The 20239-nt window shown below is 39.6% G+C and overlaps 1 protein-coding gene across 1 annotated transcript in view; it reads right to left on the bottom strand.

The window, feature by feature from the left end:
* The window catches only part of LOC124156433 (hepatocyte nuclear factor 4-gamma-like), a 58940-nt gene that overhangs the window by 20010 nt on the left and 18691 nt on the right, over nt 1-20239 (bottom strand). The window contains exons 2-3 of the mRNA XM_046530988.1: nt 10027-10291; nt 2005-2099 (exon numbers count right to left, since the gene is read on the bottom strand). Of these exons, the coding sequence (XP_046386944.1) occupies nt 2005-2099; nt 10027-10291 (360 nt within the window). The remainder of the gene's footprint in view (nt 1-2004; nt 2100-10026; nt 10292-20239) is intronic.

The raw sequence follows: 20239 nt of genomic DNA, 5'->3' as shown, positions 1-20239 counted from the left end.
AAGTGGCACTGCAATGCTAACTTTGAATACTCTGCATAGAAATAATAATATTTGAAATAAATACTCTGCAAAGAAAAAGTCAATCGGGTATTAATGATAAACGAGAGAAAAGATGCATACATTTTTAAACAAAATCTTATTCAATAATACAATTTAAATTAAAGCAGAATATTGTATAGGCATTTATCAATGTCACTGTGAAAATTTAGTGCTCTTCCAAAAAAAAAACTTTATCAGGCAACCAGTTACAGCATTTTTTTAATTGAAAACTGCCCAAATGGGATTTGAAAATGGCATGGATGGGATTTAAAAATTGTTCAGAAGAGTACCGGTAATAAAATTATTGTGGCAAAGTACGAAGTGTATTTTTGCAGAGATTTGGTCTTCCACAAAGTGGGAGGCGAAGTAGTCTACATCATTCTCATTTAGTCGGAAATGATGAAAACCACTATTTTAGTACCAATCAGTGCATTTACCTATATTTTTTTAAATCATGCTTTCCTGCTCAGTAGCATTACTTAAGTATCATATCACACGAGGAAGTATTTTGACGGGAGATATTTCATTTGAAAAACTTGAGGCGATGGACGCCTTGGTGACTCAATTTGAGTTGGGACTCGAGTGAAGTTTCTTAATATCAACGTGGAAACCAAGTTGAGTTTGAGTCGCGATCAAGACTTGAGTAACGATCTGGAATACGGCTCTAAGGTTTTGATTCTTTGGGTCATCATTTTTCTCAATTCAAGGCTCCATTACCTTCCAATGCTTTGGACTGATTCAGGCCCATGGTGGGCCACAGGGACCCGGGGTCGTATTCCTCCAGCCTGGAAATCTTTGGCGCCCTCCTGCTCCGAAACTCACAAATTTCACTGTCAGAATACCAACATCGAGCAGTTGACTTGATTTCAATGATACCATATTTAACAGCATAATTAGCACCGTATTCCGTAAACAAAACAATAATTTAAATTGATATAATTCAGGTTAGTGAAGAGTTTGATTTGGAGTGTAGCTCTCTACGGTGGGGAAACGTGGACACTGAGGAAAGAAGACGAGAGAAGATTGGAGGCACTCGAGATGTGGGTATAGAGAAGAATGGAGAGGGTGAAATGGACGGAGAGGAAAAGGAACGACGAAGTGCTGGATATGGTTGGCGAGGAGAGGCAGCTTTTAGATGAGATACGGAGGAGACAGAAGGTATGGATGGAGTTAGTGCTTAGCGGTGAGGGGATGTTGAAAATGGGGTTAGAGGGTAGAATGTTAGGGAAACGAGGGAGGGGAAGGAAAAGAATAGGATTTTTAGATGGATTGAAAAAGAGTAGGCCTTACAGTGAATTAAAGAAGGCAGTGCTGGAAGGACAGGGAGGCTCCCAGATCACTTCTTGAATACTCCATGGAAACCTACCTTAATCGGTAGAATACTATAATAATAATTGTGGATCATTCCAGTAGTCCCCCCCCCCCCTGCATTGTGCGGGCGCCCTCTGGCTATAACCGTCCACCGCCCTAAGGGCCGTTTTACACGGGGCACGTACTTGCACAATCTGACGTGTGTTCGAAGGAGCAGTCAAAATTGCGTCGTGTAAAGCAGTGTATTGCTCGAACACATTCGGGAATTCATGGACGTGAGATGGCAAAATAGCCCCTGTTTTAATTTCGTTCATGCATTCGCGCAATTCCACGCCATTTTAGAAATTAATGCAGTTCTAACCTGCCCAATTCTGTGCTCCGTTTAAAACGGCCTTAAGAAAGGGTCCTGGACTGATTGTGCTCGAAAGGCTGTCGCGTAGAATCGGTGACGTTTTAGAAAGGAGGCGGATTTCTATTTATGTTTAAATATTCATTAATCACAGTGAATTATGGCATGTTAGGAAACTGCCGTTATGACTCATTATAATGAAACGCATACGGTAGCGTCATGAATTTTTCCCGACAAAGGTCGACTGCATTGAGGAGAAGGGTTCGCAGCGATGGGCATTCGACTGCAATCCCTCCAATGCTCACCTTCTTTCTTCATGCCGGCCTTGAAGCACTTGCGAAGGCGACAGTAGCGACATTGGTTGCGTTTGTCTTTGTCCACCACGCAGTTGCGACTGAACCTGCGAAAAAGAGATCGCAATGCTTAAGCACAAATGTAAACAAAAGAATTACAAAGTTAACAAGTAGTAAGATAACTGCGCTTTGGTCAGATTTTACAGTGGGAGTAACGCCACAAATTTTCCCCGTTCTCACAAAAGACTTTTTGGCGCTCTTTAGGACTAATGGCAAAAAATTACAGCAATTAATCAAACATGAAAGCGCGGGTAGAGAGATTACATTACCGTAGGGTCAATGGCAGCTTTGACACAATATCACACAGGATAAAAATGATTATCAAAACTACAAATTATAAGACAATGTTGCCATTTTATGTAAATGTATAATATATAATCATATAAAATGACCCACATCACGCAGGATAATAATTATTACTTAAATTACAATTTATATGGATAATAATTGCCATCCTGTATGTTATATGAAGCTTTATGGTAATTGTACACGGTCATTTTATATAATTAAATTACATATATTTATATAAAGTGGGAAAATTATATTTTAATTTTTAATTCTAAAAATAATTTTAATCCAGAGTGACATTTTAAAAATAATGTGACGGTGGTACGTATTCATTCATGCATTTATTCGCGTTATGTTGTTATTTTTGGATTTATATTGATGCTTATTATTGTGTATACTGTTATCCAGCTGCTCTGTTGTCATAAAAACAAATGAATGTCGTTTTCATGCCATCATATCGGAGGATTCATCCAAATCATGAAGTGGCAATGATGATGTGCCCATATGACAAATTATGGGTAATTATCCCTCTTAAAATTGAATCAATTTTGCCAATAGGCAATTTTCAACATGGTTATGCTTTTCAAAGCCAATTGCGCAAGTAAATAAACTTCTACAAGAAATCATAATCGTTTTCCTCGAGAAAACTACACTGTCTCCGCGGGGAACTATTTGATGTTAGACCTTGAAATAAATGGAAAGACATTAATGAGGTGCATTAAATTATCGTAAAGATCGTAAATCCTTTTTTAACCTTTTTCATTTCAACAAGTGCATTCAGAGTTCTCAAAAGAGCACTAAAACTAGCAGAAACGTCCCTGGACGAGAATATTTTTCTGTATTAAATAAATTAAAGATAAACTCATGCATAATGACCCTGGAATCCGCATCAGGGATCCAATGTGATTCAATATATTATTTCCTTCTAAGCCTCATCCGGGATGATTGAAGGAAGTGATTTTACAGGAATTTCCACTCTCTCTGGTTGATTAAAAAGCACTGGAATGGGAATTGGGGGGGTAGAAGAGGCCATCAAAGGCTGGAGTGATCATATTCTAATCTTATATTTTCATCTAAATCAGTATACTACCTCGCAAGCCGCTTCAATGGGCATGTGGGGATGTTAGATCACAAGCCTTTTACAAAAAAGAGGCTGTACGTTGAAGCGATTTCATTGGCGTAGCCACGGGGAGGTTTTCTTGGTTACAACCACCTCCCCCCCTAACTCAATCCTTTAGCCTATAAAAGGGGCGCTAAAAACAGGTAAGATGACCTATATAATTAACTGTTAATAAATACTCTTACAAAATTACTGTTTTTGAGTCCTAAAAATCACGTTCTTAACATCAAGAATCCCGAAATTTTTCCCAGGTGTGTTTTCCATATTCCCCGGAAGGGCCCCGAAATCTCCGGTGAAACCCCCAAATTTCAAAATCCTGGCTACGCCAACAGAGTGATTTCACTTCTGAGACGCTTCAAGCAATTATTGAAGTCTTTTATGCAGTGAGACCTAATATTATGTTCTCCGTGTCACTCTTAAAGATATCTATTCTTAATTGCTCAGGCAGCCTTAGCCTAATGCTTGGCCTTCGAGTCTCAAGTGGCTCCAAAATAATTGCACAGAATCATTCGATTTGACGTAGAATCGAACGCAGATTCTTTATTTTAGCGCCAAGTGCTTTGCCAGTTAAACAACAGAGGTGTCCAATTCCTCATTCAATTTTTTTTTCGAATGAACAACAGCACGTCTTCATCTACATCTGCAGACTACCGCGCAATCCGCCTAAAGAGGAGTGTGGCGGGGGGTGTTAGGACACCAGCCATTAACAAATGAAAAGGGAAGTACTTTATCGAAGACCCACCTAGCATTTATTAATGTCCTTTATTGATCGGGGGAAAAACGAACTTCTATACCTTTTCTTTCGGAAAAATATCTTCTAACTTGATGAATTCATCTTGGGCTCTATACCACGTTAATTCAGTCGTATAGGCCGACGTTTCGGAAGACGTCTTGTATTTCATTTTCAAGGCGTGTTACCCAATGAATGTCCAATATCACACAACGTCGGCCAATACGATTGAATTAACCTGGTGTAAAAACCCAAGAAGAATTCATCAATGTTATTATCTAGGAAAAATTTTAATCGCTTATCTCCTAAAGTTTTCCGTCTGGCCTGGACATAAAATGGGGTTCTAATGAGATTTTCTCCGTGTTGCTATCAAAGATATCTATTATTCATTGCTCAAGCAATCTTAGCTTAGCTCATAGCCTCCGAGTCTCCAACGGCTCCCAACCTAATTCATGTAATACCGGTGTGACACGCTCTGTTCACTCTTAGCAGTTTTTGACGAATCGCGCATCTTTCCTTTGTATTGTAGCAAGGTCACCGACTAAATCTATCTGTGCAAGATACCATATGCTATCCGCGTATTCGAACTACGGCCTGACAAGTGCGAAGTAGCACCACTTAACGTTTTAATTCGAAAGCCGCACATTTTAAACCTTAATTTTGCCTCAGTTGTGTAAGTTCTCCCGAATATGAATACGAAAATTAACTTTGAATTCGAATGATTTCCGATAATCAAATTTAAATGAAAACAGAATACTGGATAGGCTATGAAATTCCTCATCGTCAATGTAAAATCAACTGCAATAAGCGTTCTGGTTATTTAGTAACCTTATAGTTATAGTTTAGTTTGCGTCGCGAGAATGGCAAGATGGAATCGAAACGAAACCTCGACCTGTTTCGTTGAAAAGAAATTGGAATGCTCCAATAGAGACGACCAACTTTGGATCCCAGCAAATTCGCCTTTCACCTCTTGGCAATGCCACCAAAAATCGCTTAGTGCCAAAGGATTTGAGGAAGGCCCAGAAATGCAGCAGAGACTGTCAGCTCTTTTGTTTGAGTCGACTTCATTCCACGCAACTGCCACTTGATGAAGCACCAAGTTCCCATTGTACGTCCACGCATCCTTCCCAAACCAACTCATAACCTTCTTGCTCACGCGGTATCTGTAAACAGTTGCGAAGGCAATCAATATAAAATGGTAAAATCTGAGCTCACGTAATGCATATGTCTAGCTGACTACGACGACGTTTTCTTTTCATTTTTATTTAAAATTTTAGTTAAAAGTTCTTCAAAAGATACTTTAATTTTGGCCTAATATGTATCCATCCTATTACTCATCTATATTTATTATTACTTATCATTAGACTGATTACTTATACCTTTCTTTGGCAACTTCCCATTACTGATCATTCATACATTATTGTGGCACAAATCAAGGTTTGGATGAATATTTCATCAAAGCATACGGAGTAAGTGTGACCTCGGGGTTTTATAAAAACATTTCTCTATGTACATCCAATTTCATAATTTTTTCCAATTCCCACAATAATACTGAAGTTGGAGGGTTTCAGTGTAGGCCATAGGGTCTGATTACTGGGCAACCGTCTGCAGCATTCTAGTATTTATTCAGTCTGAGCTCCTTTTTCGTCTGCTTTCAAAATCATTGCCGACTGAAGATAAGCTCGCCCTCACGTGAATTTGACTCACTTCGCGATTCAAGTGGTGGCTCGCTTTAGGTCCATTTTTACTTTAGAAGCCAAAACTAAATCTGTTATTTTTGCATTTGTACTATCTGATGGTACAAATTCATAGGGGTTCAGGAGTTATTTTAATCATATAGATGGGTAGAGTACCATAAAAGTAACTTAGCTTGGTTAGAGTCACTTTTTAAAATTTGTAATTAGTTAAAAGTATCGGTGGAAAATTAACCACTCACAGTTTCAAATACAGTTAGAACTACGAGTATAGTTACGTAAAACTTTTAGGAAAACTGCCTGCGAAATTCTTGCAGGAAAATCTATTGAATGTTTCCTGAAAATGCAAGTTTAACACTTTTTGCTTTTCATTGGACTTAGGCAGAGTTACGCGTTGAAGAATGCCTCAGTTCACTCAAAGTTCTTCGTTATGACTGCACCCACTGGCATAAGCCAGTGGGTGCAGTCATAATGGGAAAGCAGCGTTTACTGGCAGAAAGCAGTGAGTAGATTACAAGCTATTTTTTACATTTTTTCAAATGTAACGATTACAAGTTTTGAAAAATCCGCAAGTGTAATCGACACCGGTAACTAAATGACTTTTACCCAGTTACTCCCCATCCCTGATTTTAATTTATGCTACATTCATAGAACGAGCATAAGTCTCAAATATGGGTTAAAAAAATCGGCCTTCCATATAGCATACGATAGATAGTAATGCTCCCACCACCACAGGCGCTCACTTAGGCGTACTGGCAGCATTTGCTAAAAAAATATTTTAAAATCGTAACCGAGGAGGATACACGTTGAAAATCCCAGGGTAAGATTTCAAACAGACAACATCTTTATGAAACATAAATATAGAACGCAGATGAAAAAGTTCTGGGGATGATAGTGGAAACGGCTTTTATTTAGTAATGATAAAATTCCATCTAAAATTCAAGAAACCGCGAAGAACTTTTGGCCAGTAGAAAAATCTCCTTTCGGTATGGCGTTAATGAGTCGGGATATTTCGCGGCACATATGTTGAAAATGATCAGTTACCTATATCTAAAGAGTTAAATAAAATTCGTAAAATCGTGTTTACTGCAGAAGTAATAAAAGAATAACCATGCGAGTATGAAATGCAAATAGATGAGATAATAACGCCTAAGAAGATTGAGAATGTTTCCGGAATTTTCTGGAACCTTGACGATCGTTCCCGCGTTGTTTTAACAATCAACTACGGAAATACAGTAAAAGATAGAGACCTCTTGTTTTCCCTTATTGGTAAAGGGGCTCCTATTCCTCGTATTGTGTGTAAGGTATTTAATTTCTTCTCATTAATGGGGGTGTATACTGAAACTTTGGCTTACAGCTGCTTCCTTGATGGGCGTAAAATAAAAAAAAATGTCGTCTAGGAAGTTTTTTCAAGAGAATAAAACAAAACAGCAATCACTTCGAGGTCAAGAAGAACTAAACTTTTAAATTTTGAAGCCCTGAATTCATGGCAATCTAAACTTTGCAGCAACATCAATGACTAAAGGCTTATGCAATAATCTGAGGTCAGAAAGCAATTATACAATTTTTGATGATAGGGTCAAATGAGTAATAATTGCTATTATAACTTCGCTCAGTATGGATCATGCTAGAGAAGTTGAACAATGATAAAAAAATAATTTATTTACCTTAACCCACCAAGCTGTGAAAACTATAGCCACAAAATAATTTACGAGAGATAATAAAGAAATACCTCCCTCGATTCTTTGTCTCAAAATTGTTATCCCAAACTAAAGGCATCAGCATCAGTTTACTGGCACCCTACGTTCTAAGACTGGTTCGTACGAAAATATTTCAAATTAAAGTTGTAGTCGCTACTTTGACAAATTCGCACAGCTTTAATCGGAATTTTTGCTGAACATACTAAGGGAAATACAATTGTTTCAAATTGCAACCGCTAATTTTAGCACTAACTATGCCTCCCATTGTAATAATAATTGTGTTCACAAAAAATCATTCTAAAACTCTAAGCTATTAGTTTGGAAATTCCATGCAATTGTGGGTGAATGGAGTATTGTGCTGTTAATACCCACGGAGTTAATGCTTCTTGAATCCTTAAGTCTACTAATTTTTCAACCCTTAAGATCAGGGTTGGTCAGTGAAGAAATATTTTTCGGATAAAATTTATTTGTAACCACCTTATAAATTTAATTCTTCTTAAAAACTTAACAACTTTTACATTTAGGCATATAATGGAATTTTTCTGGAATCAGAAAGTGTAAAGTGATTTTTTTTCTTGATTATAAAAACCCTGTCAATTACTACCCCCAGGGTCCTATATTTCTCGTTTACGAGCTCGACCGATATTTTTTAGCTTTCCATATTGTGAGAGAGATCGAAAGTTATTTGTGAAAAACTTCGGAAATTACCGTGTCTACAATAAAGCGAATTAGAGACGACTATAAAAGGTAGGCTTGTTACGAAATCTACCGAAATCGGAGAAAAAACGTTGGTTTCAGCTTTGGGCCACTGTGCAGCCAGCCACCTTGAACGCTCTTGTACACATTTACAGGCGGCTTGGGATTGTGAAGCTCAACGAGTATCCGCTCAGGAGATAGAAGCGCCAGTCAGCGGCAGAAACACGAACCTAGGCAGCTGAGTCAGCGTGGACGCGCGAGGAATGTCGGCGGCTTCGTCTCCTCAGCATCCTACCTGGGTGCGCTCTTTCTCACTTTCATGCCAAACTCTTTCTCCGACAAAAGCAACCGAGTCCATGAAGCGGTGGCTACTTATATATTATGTGCATGCACTACGGGGTGAATAAAGGTCGTTTTTTGGGGTTGGGGGACGATTCGGGCGGCGCCAATGGTAGTATGCAATACCTACAGTCCAGCCGGCGAGAGTTGTCCGATGACAGTTCTAAAGGAGGGGCGAAGAATCCTGCGCCAGAACGGTTTGCAGCCAATCAAACGCACGTCACACCTCGCCTAGTTATACAACGTTGTCACATGCATATGAAGCACCGAAATAAGCCTGAACCACCAAAGCAAGCCCTTTCTTCGAATTGCCAAAACGAGGGATTCTTCCTTTGGCCCTTCACGCTCGTCGTCCCTTCTGGCTCCTTTCTTAAGGGAAGCCTTTTGTTTACACGTGAGGTGGGCGTTTTCCTTTTTACCTGGCAACCTTGCCCCATACCCCTTTTGCCTGTCATCGGACAACTCTCGGCGGCCGGACTGTAGATCAGGGGCGCAGCTAGAAATTAAGGCTAGAGGAGGTTTTAGGCTCGACTAATACTTACGGGTGTGGGGGTATTGCATACCTATCAGGGTAAGCAGGAGTTGCGGGGGCCCTCCTCCATAAAAATTTGAAGAATAATGGTTCCAAATGGCGAGTTTTACGGCTTTCTGAGGGATAATGTCTCCATGTTCCTGGGTTTCACCGCGTGGATTTTCTTTGTGACGACAGTTTCGCCGGTATTCCAACCGGCGTCTTCAGGTCGAAACTGTCGTCACAAAGAAAATCCACGCGGTGAAACCCAAGAACATGGAGACATCATCTAGACAACGCCGCGGAAAACTACGCATCAACTTTCTGAGGGATATGTGATAAGTCCTATATTTATTCTATAAGTAATACTGATCCAGATAAGTAAAATGGATCAAACTTAAAAATTTCTCTGAGCTCTGGGGGTGGGTTTTATCCCCCAAACCCCCCCCCCCCCTCGCTGCGCCACTGACCTAGATAGTGATAATACGCATGAGGTCAGACATGCGTAGTGGTAAGGCTTTCAATTATACGTACATTAATTATTTTTAAACTAAGTTTTCTTGAAGCAAGTGAAATAAAAACTTTGATTAGGGTGTCACCTTCATGGTTGCAATCTCTTCAAATGTTACCCGCCCGTCCGCCTCTGTTTGCACTCGCCATCTACATCCTCTGAATTCTGAATCGCAGCGCAATATGGTCACGGTCATTCCGGTCAAAAGTAGTCTCGAGGCTCCCTACGACCCCGCAACATTGCCTTAGGAGCAACTGTGCTCATGCCGATTTCCAGACATCTCATTACTCCTATATTTGGTTGGTGCACTGAGTGCAGGCAAAACTTTATCCGTACCCATCTTCCCCCCCCCCCCCCCCTTCCGTCCCAAATTCGCGATGCGTACCTGCACGTGTAGAGGTGGTTCTTGCGCACGGACCGACGGAAGAATCCCTTGCAGCCGTCGCACGACGCGGCCCCGTAGTGCTTGCCCGTGGCGCGGTCTCCGCAGATGGCGCACTGCTGCAGGTGGTGCGGCGGCGCGTGCGGCCCGTGGTGCGGGGAAGAGGGGCCCGCCGCGATGCACGGCGTCTGCTGCGGCTGGTGCGGCGGCGGCGACGGAGGCGCCGCGTGGTGCGGAGGCGGAGCCAGCGCCAGCCTCAGCTCCGGGTCTGCAAGGAAGGGAGCGGGCGGTGTGAGCAGGCGGGCGGGCGGAAAGCGGGCGGGCGGGAAGCGGGCGGGCGGGAAGCGAGTGATGCAGCGTTTGGCGACGAAGCAAAAGGAGTTCACAAATTTGGTCTTTCGAGTCTCATTTCCCAGATAGAAAAAAACATTAGTATTTTCTTCCATAGACAGAAAAATTGTTATCAGTTTCTGTGGAGATATTGAATATTTCATCCATGCATCGGGAATCCCAAATGGTAAAATAGAATTACAGGCAAAGAAAAATACTCCTACTCGACGCACTTTCAGCTGGCTCGACCGCTCAAGTAATTGACAGTTACACGAGAGGAAAAATATAATAGACGTAGCTGTGGGCACAGTAATCCTACGCTGACGGTGCGCGTCAATTTTCTTGGCGGCATACAGGACGTGATCACAAAGTTTTTTGGGACCTTAAAAATAGCAGTGTCATCAGCAGTAAAGCTCAAATGCTAAGTTTTCTTGCTTGATTAATTTTTAAATTTCTGCGACAACACTTCATGGCAAAAATGTACCTCGGGCGAAGCGATGATCAGAGATATCGAAGGTGTTCGTTCTTGGGGCGCGTTCCGAAATTTACTGTCAGAATTGAGTTGTGCGGCAGAATAATGGAATGGAATGCAATACTGCCACTGCAGTAGACGCTGTAATATCGGAATAGTAGTCACATTGGCAATTATTTAGCGGAACAATTGTATTGATAATGAAAATAGCAATAAGATCAGCAGCATTGAAGTCTTGTGAATGCGTCAGATATAACAAACTAGAATACGGCACAGCTGTGTGATGGAATGAAGGATAAAAGAGCATTCAAATTGAACGAAAGTAAATATAATGCAATAAACTTGAAAAGTAAATTAAACATGCCATCATATCGCGATGGCCCCATGAGAAATAACCAAATTTTCTTTGGAATAAGTTTTAATTGAAACGTAAACGGATTGACAAAAACACAATTGAAGCTGATTTTATTGCCGATGACTTAAAAATATTACTTTTGCGTATCGTAAGCATAATCGTAGTAAATCCATTCAGAAACTTGTGAATGATGTGGTTAACATTTAACACTGGAAATACATATTCAGTTCCAGATCTTCTCTAGTCACGTTTACGCAAATATCCTCCCCTATCACGTTAATTACCACAGGTGTGGCCTCAATTTTGATGCACAATGGAAGATAAATCGCCAGCCGTATCCCTTGTGTTAATAAAACTCCCGCTATTACTGCCTTTAACCGCTAGTGTGGGGCTACAGCAGCCGCAGTAGCTCCTGTAGAAGAAAACGTCATCAATTGAGCGGCGTCATTTGTTGCTGCGCGGAACTGCTAGCAGATTACGATACGCTTTGGCAGCACTGGCAGTGCTGGGGTTACTAGTGCGGGGAGATAAAATTCATTTAATCAACATTCTGCACACTATAGTGTTATCGACGGGCGATCCTAATTACTGGGCTAAACATAAATAGTACTTGCAGAAAAAAACCTTAAATCATTCCCCGTGAATCATTTGCAGTTAAATCACTCGTTTCTATACTCGGGGAACTTCTTTAAACTAAGCCGTTAAACGGTAGCTTAATTTTCCTTTAGGACGGTGGCAAAGTAAGCCACCAAAAAATGTTTGAGTTTGAAGAAGTTACGCCGATGGAAATCCGAGAGATTTACCTGTCATCCTTGAAGAGTTGTCGATTTACCCTGCTCGCGGTTGCCTGTGGCTACCGAGAGTGCCACGACGAAGGTGGGCGCGACTAGGATACAGCCCCTAATCCGCGTTACAGAGTAGAAAAAAGAAGAGTTAGTATTTACATTTAGCGACCCTGTTTTAGCAAACAAAACATTCTGCTTCCATGTGAGCCTATTATTTCCTTCGAGTCAAACGGCTCTATGACCGATGCCATGTTCACCATAACTAAAAGCGCGACTGTTACAAAAGAGGATCCTCAATTTGGCCTCTGAGTGCATTATTTTAACCACCGCGCATTTAAATAGGTTTAAAAAATTCGCAACTCGTGTCGCTGACGGAAAAATTGATCCGAGTTTCACGGGGAAATAAGGAATGATTAGGGATGTTAACAGAAATTTATAGACATGATGTTGTGATCTATCAAATTCATAACCTTTCCATGCAATTCTTCGCATTACAAAACATTACACTGCATAGTATTGGAAAAAAGTGGATGGAATTTCACTCATCACCGCGCCGCGAACATTTTTGAAAACCGATTAAAATGCGACCGAAGTAGCAACAGAAATCAACTCCTTATGGGGTGGAATTGGGCCTCCAATATGGAGTCCCCTTGACTAAAAGAGTGAATTTGAGTTATCAATTAAAGAGTAAGTTATAAACGTCTTTCCTCATCTATTTTATGAATTTTGAGTACAGTTTTTATGACCCGTGTCACAAGTTTTTTCACTTCGTGAATTTTAGTTTTATAATCCTGTGATCTTTTTTGTATTGCACTGTTGTCATGTGGTCAGGTCAGTCAGTCAGGAGATATATTTAGCCAATCGCCGAAACACTCATTAATTAATATTTGATTATCCGTCAAAACTTTCCAAAAGGAGCATTTGAAGATTTTTTTCGATTCAATGTCGAGTAGTGTGCGAGTCTTTCTTCGCGGAAAATTATACGGTAGTAATTTTAACAGCGTTTCAAAAAAATAATGCGAGTAAAACTAGCAATTAAACCAACCGGGTAGGTACTAATAAATCAACATAAAAGCATATTTTGAAAATTATTTTTTAATTGATATGCTAAAGGAGATACGTTTTTTACATCTCAACCCCTAATAATTACACTTGCAATGCCTCCCATTAAAATAATAATTATGTGCACAAAAAAGCATGCAAAGAAAATTTTTAGCAATTATTAATTCCGCAAAATTGTGGATACGTGGAGAAGTGAAGTGGATACGTGAATTCCTAGAAGGATTACTTAGTTGTTTTTGGTAAGTAATTGGCTATGTACTCAGCGAAATTAGCTCAATGAAGGTAATATTTGCATTATTAAACGTCAATTCATGTTAATAAATTCACTCTCGTTCATAAAAACCTAACGAAATCTAACGAATATAAATCTAGAAATGCATGTATATATGCAAATAAATTAAATTAGTTATTGAAACACATCAATTGAGAAAACGAGAATAGAAAAAAAGTTCTAGAGAATACATTTTAAATCTGATTTCATAAGAGATTTTTAAAAACTCTTCGGTGTAACTATTTTCAAACCTACGTATCACAAATTGACTCAGGAGAAATACGATCGAATTGAGTATGCTCCAGATCTAAAAAAATGAATCGTTATTTCGCTTTGACTTCGCTATTCCGAGCCTTGAGAGGAGTCTGTCCTTGAGGGAAAGACGCAGAGGTGATAAGAAAGCGCCTATAGATAGCAGTAGATAGAGGTAATATAGCGAGCGACCCAGAGGAGGCTGGCAAATAATTCAAATCTGACAGATGCCGCGATGAATGTCTGCACGAGATGCGGATTGAATTCAAGAAATCTTCGCTTGAAATTGATGGTAATGTCAAAGTTCGTTAAATTTCTACGAAGATGGAAGATTTCAACTTTGTTGAAGCAGAGGGCATCTCCGCTTGGAATCGAACTTAGTGTAGCTGCGTGCGAAGCCAAATGTGTTTTGCAATGATGGCATCACTACTGTCACATACGGTAGTTAAATTCCCCAGTGAATTTCTCACACTCATACTAAAAACATATACAGTAGGTGGGACTCAACAGCCCATTTCCCATAACGATTAAAATATTTACAACCAAAATTTTGCTATAATTTATCAGTTTATTTTATGATTACAATCATTTAAGCCGTTTTCGTGCCGACAAATATTTTAACTCCGTAATTAAGTGATGATTTTCTGCATAATCCAGGCGACAATCAAATGTACTTCTAGGGTGAGGGAGTACCGGAGGAATACGAATAACACGTGATGCATTCAAAGAGTTTTCTCAGGACACTGCCACCGATCGTCGACCCAAACCTTGATTACTCTGCCACCTACAGGACGTAGCAAGCACATTTGGCGCCCAAATCAACAACCACTCTCCTATCAAACGGCGGCAGAACTAGCGATTATGATGTTAACCAATTTTAGTATGGCACTTAAATCTATAGTATTCTTTAGTCAACGGCGAAACAAAGCGGTTGCTCTTTTTTTGCCGTAGTCTCAAACCAAGTGAAGCGAGATAATAAGTTAGCGACTTATCTCTTCATTTCAAGGAAGTACATGGCAGGGTACTTCACAAAACAGAAATTTCTTTATACCATGTGGATTGCACAACAAAATGATAAATTGAGCAAAGGATTTTCTGAGCGTTTTTCAGCAAAAAGGAATAAGCTCTGATGCAGTTCAAATTATGTAGTGTCCAACAATGAAACGCAATAGCTCTTTTTTTTCCTCATGGCTTCTTCGCTACAAATGAACTCAGCTCTCGAAAAAGTAGTAAAAGTTATTTGACTTTCTGATGTCACTTTCATCCACCGTGTCATCGGTGAAGATAGTTTAATTCGAAATCCTACCATCCGATCTAAACAATATTCACACAAGATTAGGGGTATAAATCTCAGAAAATCCGCGACAGTTTATTTCTTGAAGAAAACGCCCAACTATCAGCAAGCAAATACGTTGTGGATGGAGGAATAACAAACTTTTTAGATGAAGCATAATACCTGGGAGTTAAGATGACGTCAAAAACAGTTATAAGCGGACAGGGAGCGCAAAATAGCTTTTGTACAGATTAGGTTGGAAACCGAAAGAGACTCTGAGAAGCTTAGCAGGGCTTGGATTGCTTGAGCAATCATTAACAGTTATCTTTCAGAGTCAATCGAAGAACATCATCTAAGTAAATAAGATAAATATTTTGCCCAAACGATAGGTACGGGAATTAATTTCTCCTCCTCATTATATATTACTTAAATTAATGCTACGCTGTATTCGAATTGCATAATCAACGTATACTTAAAAAATTTCAGTGCTCATTTTTTCACATCCAAGCTAACAATTGGTGCCCGAAAACCTCCCACTACACGGCTATCGAGACGGCTTTCGGTATATTCCGTGGACGGAGTCCGACTATCAAATTCAAAAGTCTGCCTCATATTACTCTATCTCAAGAACGCACTTGAAGCGATATATTCCTTGAAAAGGAGCACATAAAAATAATTTGGCTAAACAAACATTAGTTACTTACAGGAAATAAAGTATTTCAGTTGCTTGTAATAAGGGGAACTCTTCCTTCGGACGTAGAGCGGGGATAACTTGAGAAATTCTACAGCAAATCAGGAATCGGAAATATTGATTAGCTGAGGCAATTGTTGGGAAATGCGAAAATAAGATAATGAGTAGGTAATGAGTGGGGCCGCAGCGATAGTACGTCGCTGACGAGTGGAACGCCGAAGGAATTGAACAGATTACAGGATTATGTACTGAACACCGGTAAGCATCTATACGTGATAAGAGTGGTGAAGATAAGATTATGCTCAAGTTGTTTGGATGGGTATTGTTCAGTCGGGAGGAATGGAGCTTCGAGGAGAAAGGGAAGCTGTCCAAGCGACACTGAACCTCATCTCAGCCCGTAAGAAATATCTCAAGGGGAGAAAATAGACCATTAGATTTTGGCGATTTTGCTTCTCGATTTACAAGTAATAATAGCTGGGTTGAAATATTTTTTGTGTTGCTGACTAACTTGCCCTGTCACGTACTTTGTTAAAATATTTCATGTTCCCGCAGTAATTGTATCTCTATTCTACCAAAGCGTCATTACATTGCACTGAGGAAAGTATGGTGCCTTGAAGTTGATAGATAACCTAGCTAGTGAAATGAAAACTGTCAATTTATAAATACACTGTGTTGCTATCCTCGTTAACCATGGTCGCGATGTCTTCATTACGCCATAAGTCCGTACGAGAGGGGATGGTAAGATGATGATAAGCTGAGGAATCATTAAATTATGGGAATCACCGAGAGAGAGCAGCACTTGAAAGGCTTGTATCGCTGAATGTACACTGAAATACTAGCTGAGGCCCATTATCATCATTTAGGTCTGAGATAACATCATTTGACTTCTGGACGCATGTTAGCTGTAATATTTCAGTGCATTACAATAACATCAGGACCATTTAAGTTTATACTATTTAGTAACTGTGTTTTTTTAGACTATAAACTATGCAGTTTATTTTTTGCATATAGTAATACCACAAGAGAGATAACAGAAATTTTTCCCAAGGTTTATATCGTAGAAGGCAGCCTAACTGACGACTTTTCACAGCGAACAAGATGAACTTGCTTTCTTACCCGAGCTTATTGAGCTTTCAAACTTAAATTGAGGTATTTATACGGGTAAAAACTTTAGATAAAGGCAATAATGCAGCAATGGTCAAAGGCATCGATGGCGCTGGCTATGCAGGAGTTAAAGAAAGGATTTGACGGCGTATGCCGCATCGAAACAGCACAACCTATCAGAGGCTACATTGCGGCGTTTCACTGATAATGCACGGAAAAAGTAAGTATGCATAAATTTAATACCTCAGTTGAAGTTGCTTCCCCTATTAGGAATAAATACCAAGCATTAAGTTTAAATTAATTAAATTTCATATATGTTTCAGACTTAGCCGAAGTCGGCAGAGGATTCGGCTAAACAAAGGAACAGTTTGGAAGAATTATCTTTGACTAAGCTAAAAACTAACTATTCAACACCACTTAAACGAAGAAAAAATAAAGTTGGCAAGGACTTCATCCAAATATTTAAGGATAGTCAACTTCCCTTCAAAATACTAGAAGCTACATCTGCAGCCAGAATGGATGCTTTGAAAGAACTTACGCTTAAGCTTTCATTGATTTATGCACGCAGATTTTGGCCGAGAAAAATAATGATCCTCGTAGATGAGACAGGATGCTCAACTGTTTCCTATGAATATTTGAGATCTTAAGCCAAAAAAATCGCAGCGTAGCCGAATTATCTTCCTCTAAAAAGGTTTTGAACGCCAATATATCACGCTCTTTCGATGCAGATGAACATAACATTCCTACTTTCATCATTTTCTTAAGAATGCACTTGTAGGAGGTTAATAATTATAACCGTGGAATACGGATGCGACCGAAAATTTGCCGTGTGACAACGGAAGACTTTCTTTTAAAAATTCCTGACATTTGTACGAGCAAGTGCTTATATTTTTTCTCCCTTTCGCGAAGATAAACGATTTTTGTAACGTTGATGCGAATGTGGCGTTCAACTTTCGAGATATAAGGTTGCGGCTGAGAGAAAGAGTGACTTCCAAGTAATTTGAGACTTGGGTAATGCCGTTCGCAACGTACCTCTCAAATTAGTGCCCGAGGGGGCTTTTAATTAAGCTGAATTTGAGGCTAGCATTGAAACAAATGACTTCATAACTACTAGGGGAAATAGAAAAAAATGGAAATAAAAAAAATGCATTGAAATGAAAATATTTCCAATCAAAATAAACAAAATGAAATAGAAATATATCAGACCAATATAAATCAGGTCCATCAAGTATCACGTGATCTGGGGATTCGACATTTCCATCTGGGTAGATCGCGGGCATTCCTGGAGCAAGTGGTTTTATGGGGGTTGCCAAGGCGACGAACGAAGACTTGTGAGACAGGCAGGCAATAGGCTCGGCTATTCGCTTCCCCTCCACGAACAGTACAGGACTTCAATAAATGCTAGGCGAACTTGGTAAACGCATTTCGTATTTATTATTTAACGGCTGTTGTCCTAAAAATACCCACCACATCCCCATTGAGGCGCCTTGTGGAATTGTAAGTGAATGAAGATGACTCTAAATATGACTTTCTCGCATACCATCGTGACAAAGTTAACACAAAAGGGGAGACGATAAGCGTTCAATGACGTAGGCAGTGCCTCCTTGACGTCGATTTGCTGCGTCTTCTTTTCACGAGACACTGATTTCGGATATCCCTTGGAGATATGTCACGCAGACTTATTTCGCCGAATTTGTACAACTTTGACGTCATGGATTGCGTGATTACTGTCATATGGCTCGCTTATGCTAAGACAATGCGATTGTTCAAGCGCAGTCTTCATCCAGCCTACGTCTGCACCTTAGACCATGTATACTAGAAGACGCAGTGTCCGCCGCTTCTTGCCAACATACCGTCCCCACTTTCCCCAATTGTTCCCTCTTTTTGACGTCATAGTAGGGAGCCGCGGCTCAGGAGAAGTTACCGCAAACGGAAGTTTTCTGTTTAGCGTTCTATAAAATTCAAATTTCAAGGCAGTTTCTTTTAGAGGAAATTTCCCAAATAAATACCTAACCTATTAGATTGCTTCAAGGAAGTAATTAAGTCTACATTCATAAAGAAAACCCTAGGAACCACCTCTAGGGTGTTTGGCAGGGGGTATCTAATCACCAGCAGGCACTATGTAGTAGGCAAGCCACAGGGGAACAACATGGTCATTGAAAATATAAAAATAAAAATATCATGTTAACATTGAATTTTTCGTCATTTAGTTTATTTGTAAGAGCTATTTTACGTATTTTTTCTTTACTGCGCCATGCGAGTAGCGTTTCCATCACGTTAGGGGAGTTTTAACGGGAATCTTTACAGGAGCGTAGTGCAAGGCACAAAGAACATGTATCAAGAATAAGTAAATTAGGAGGATTATTCTTTCTCAGACGACGAGAAAATATCCTTCGTTTGCCATTGCACTGTCATACCAGTTATCACGAGAAGAAAATAAAGGAAGCAAACGGCTAAACAGAGACTTTCAAAATGTCATTCTTTCCTCGCTCTGTAAAGGATAATGACGGGGACTTGGTTAATAAAATTAATTGCGTCACACGATAGGACAACGGATTGCATTTTTATCTTTTTCCATGGTTCTAACTTCGCATGGATTTAATATAGGATGGATTCGCATGGATTTACTAACCGTTAGCAATTTTAACCTTGGATTGAATTCGCACGTATCTTTTCTTATTGTGAGTAATATTTTTATGACCGTGTGGTGAGCACCTGGGAATCCTCTTGCATGCTGGCGATTGATAAACTCCTGCCACACGCCCTGGAGGTTGCTCGCAGGGTATTTATTATGCAGATCTTTAAAGTGGTAAATTTACTTATTTTTTCAAGGATAAGTGTGTAATATGTGCCTTTCAATTTTTTATCCTGCATTAAGGATCCCTGAGCGCTCCTCCCCCCGTGGATCATAAGCCAAACATGGCTTTTAATGCAGCGGTTTCAACGACGCCGAGCACAGCTAACTGTAGGATTTGCATCTCGAAAGTAACGTAAGACACAGGCGATAAGTCAGATTTTCTTCAGGCAGCACTTAAACGAGCCTAACTCAACAATTTCAAAATTTGAAAAGTTATTCACATTGGGCTCAACCTAAAATCATAAAAATGTGTCGGGAAAACGCGTTCATAGAATGTAAACGAGCGCTGCAAAAATTGACTCTTATTTATTAAACTCGCTCGTAGTTTTTCGTCAAAGCAGAGATGAAACGCTTTGAGCCCAGAGGCCGACATGCATAAGGAAAACTCAAATTTTAATTTTAAAAATGCATGAAAAATCGGAAAACCTTATGCAGAATGCATTTACGCAACGCACAAACTTAGGAATATTTAGTTTCATGCATTGAGTACAAACAAACAGTTTGTACTCAATGCATGAAACTAAATATTCCTAAGTTTGAATTTCAACAAGTAAATGGCAATTAGCTAAAAATAAAAACAAACAACTGATTAATTTCAAACCTTGATTCCTCCAATTTAGCTCTTGGCGATACCACATGTGCTATTTTAGCAACATACTACTTAAATTGTATTTTTTTATAAAAACGAGAATATCACAGTGCGCTTTTTTCTATATTAGGAATTGGTTTTCTATTGAAAGCGTACCAAACTGAAACTCATCATT

The sequence above is a fragment of the Ischnura elegans genome, chromosome 1 (genome assembly GCF_921293095.1).
Source record: "Ischnura elegans chromosome 1, ioIscEleg1.1, whole genome shotgun sequence".
NCBI classification, from domain to species: Eukaryota; Metazoa; Arthropoda; class Insecta; order Odonata; family Coenagrionidae; genus Ischnura; species Ischnura elegans.
The sequence above is the reverse complement of the archived record's forward strand: the minus strand, read 5'-3'. Positions and strand labels throughout refer to the sequence as shown.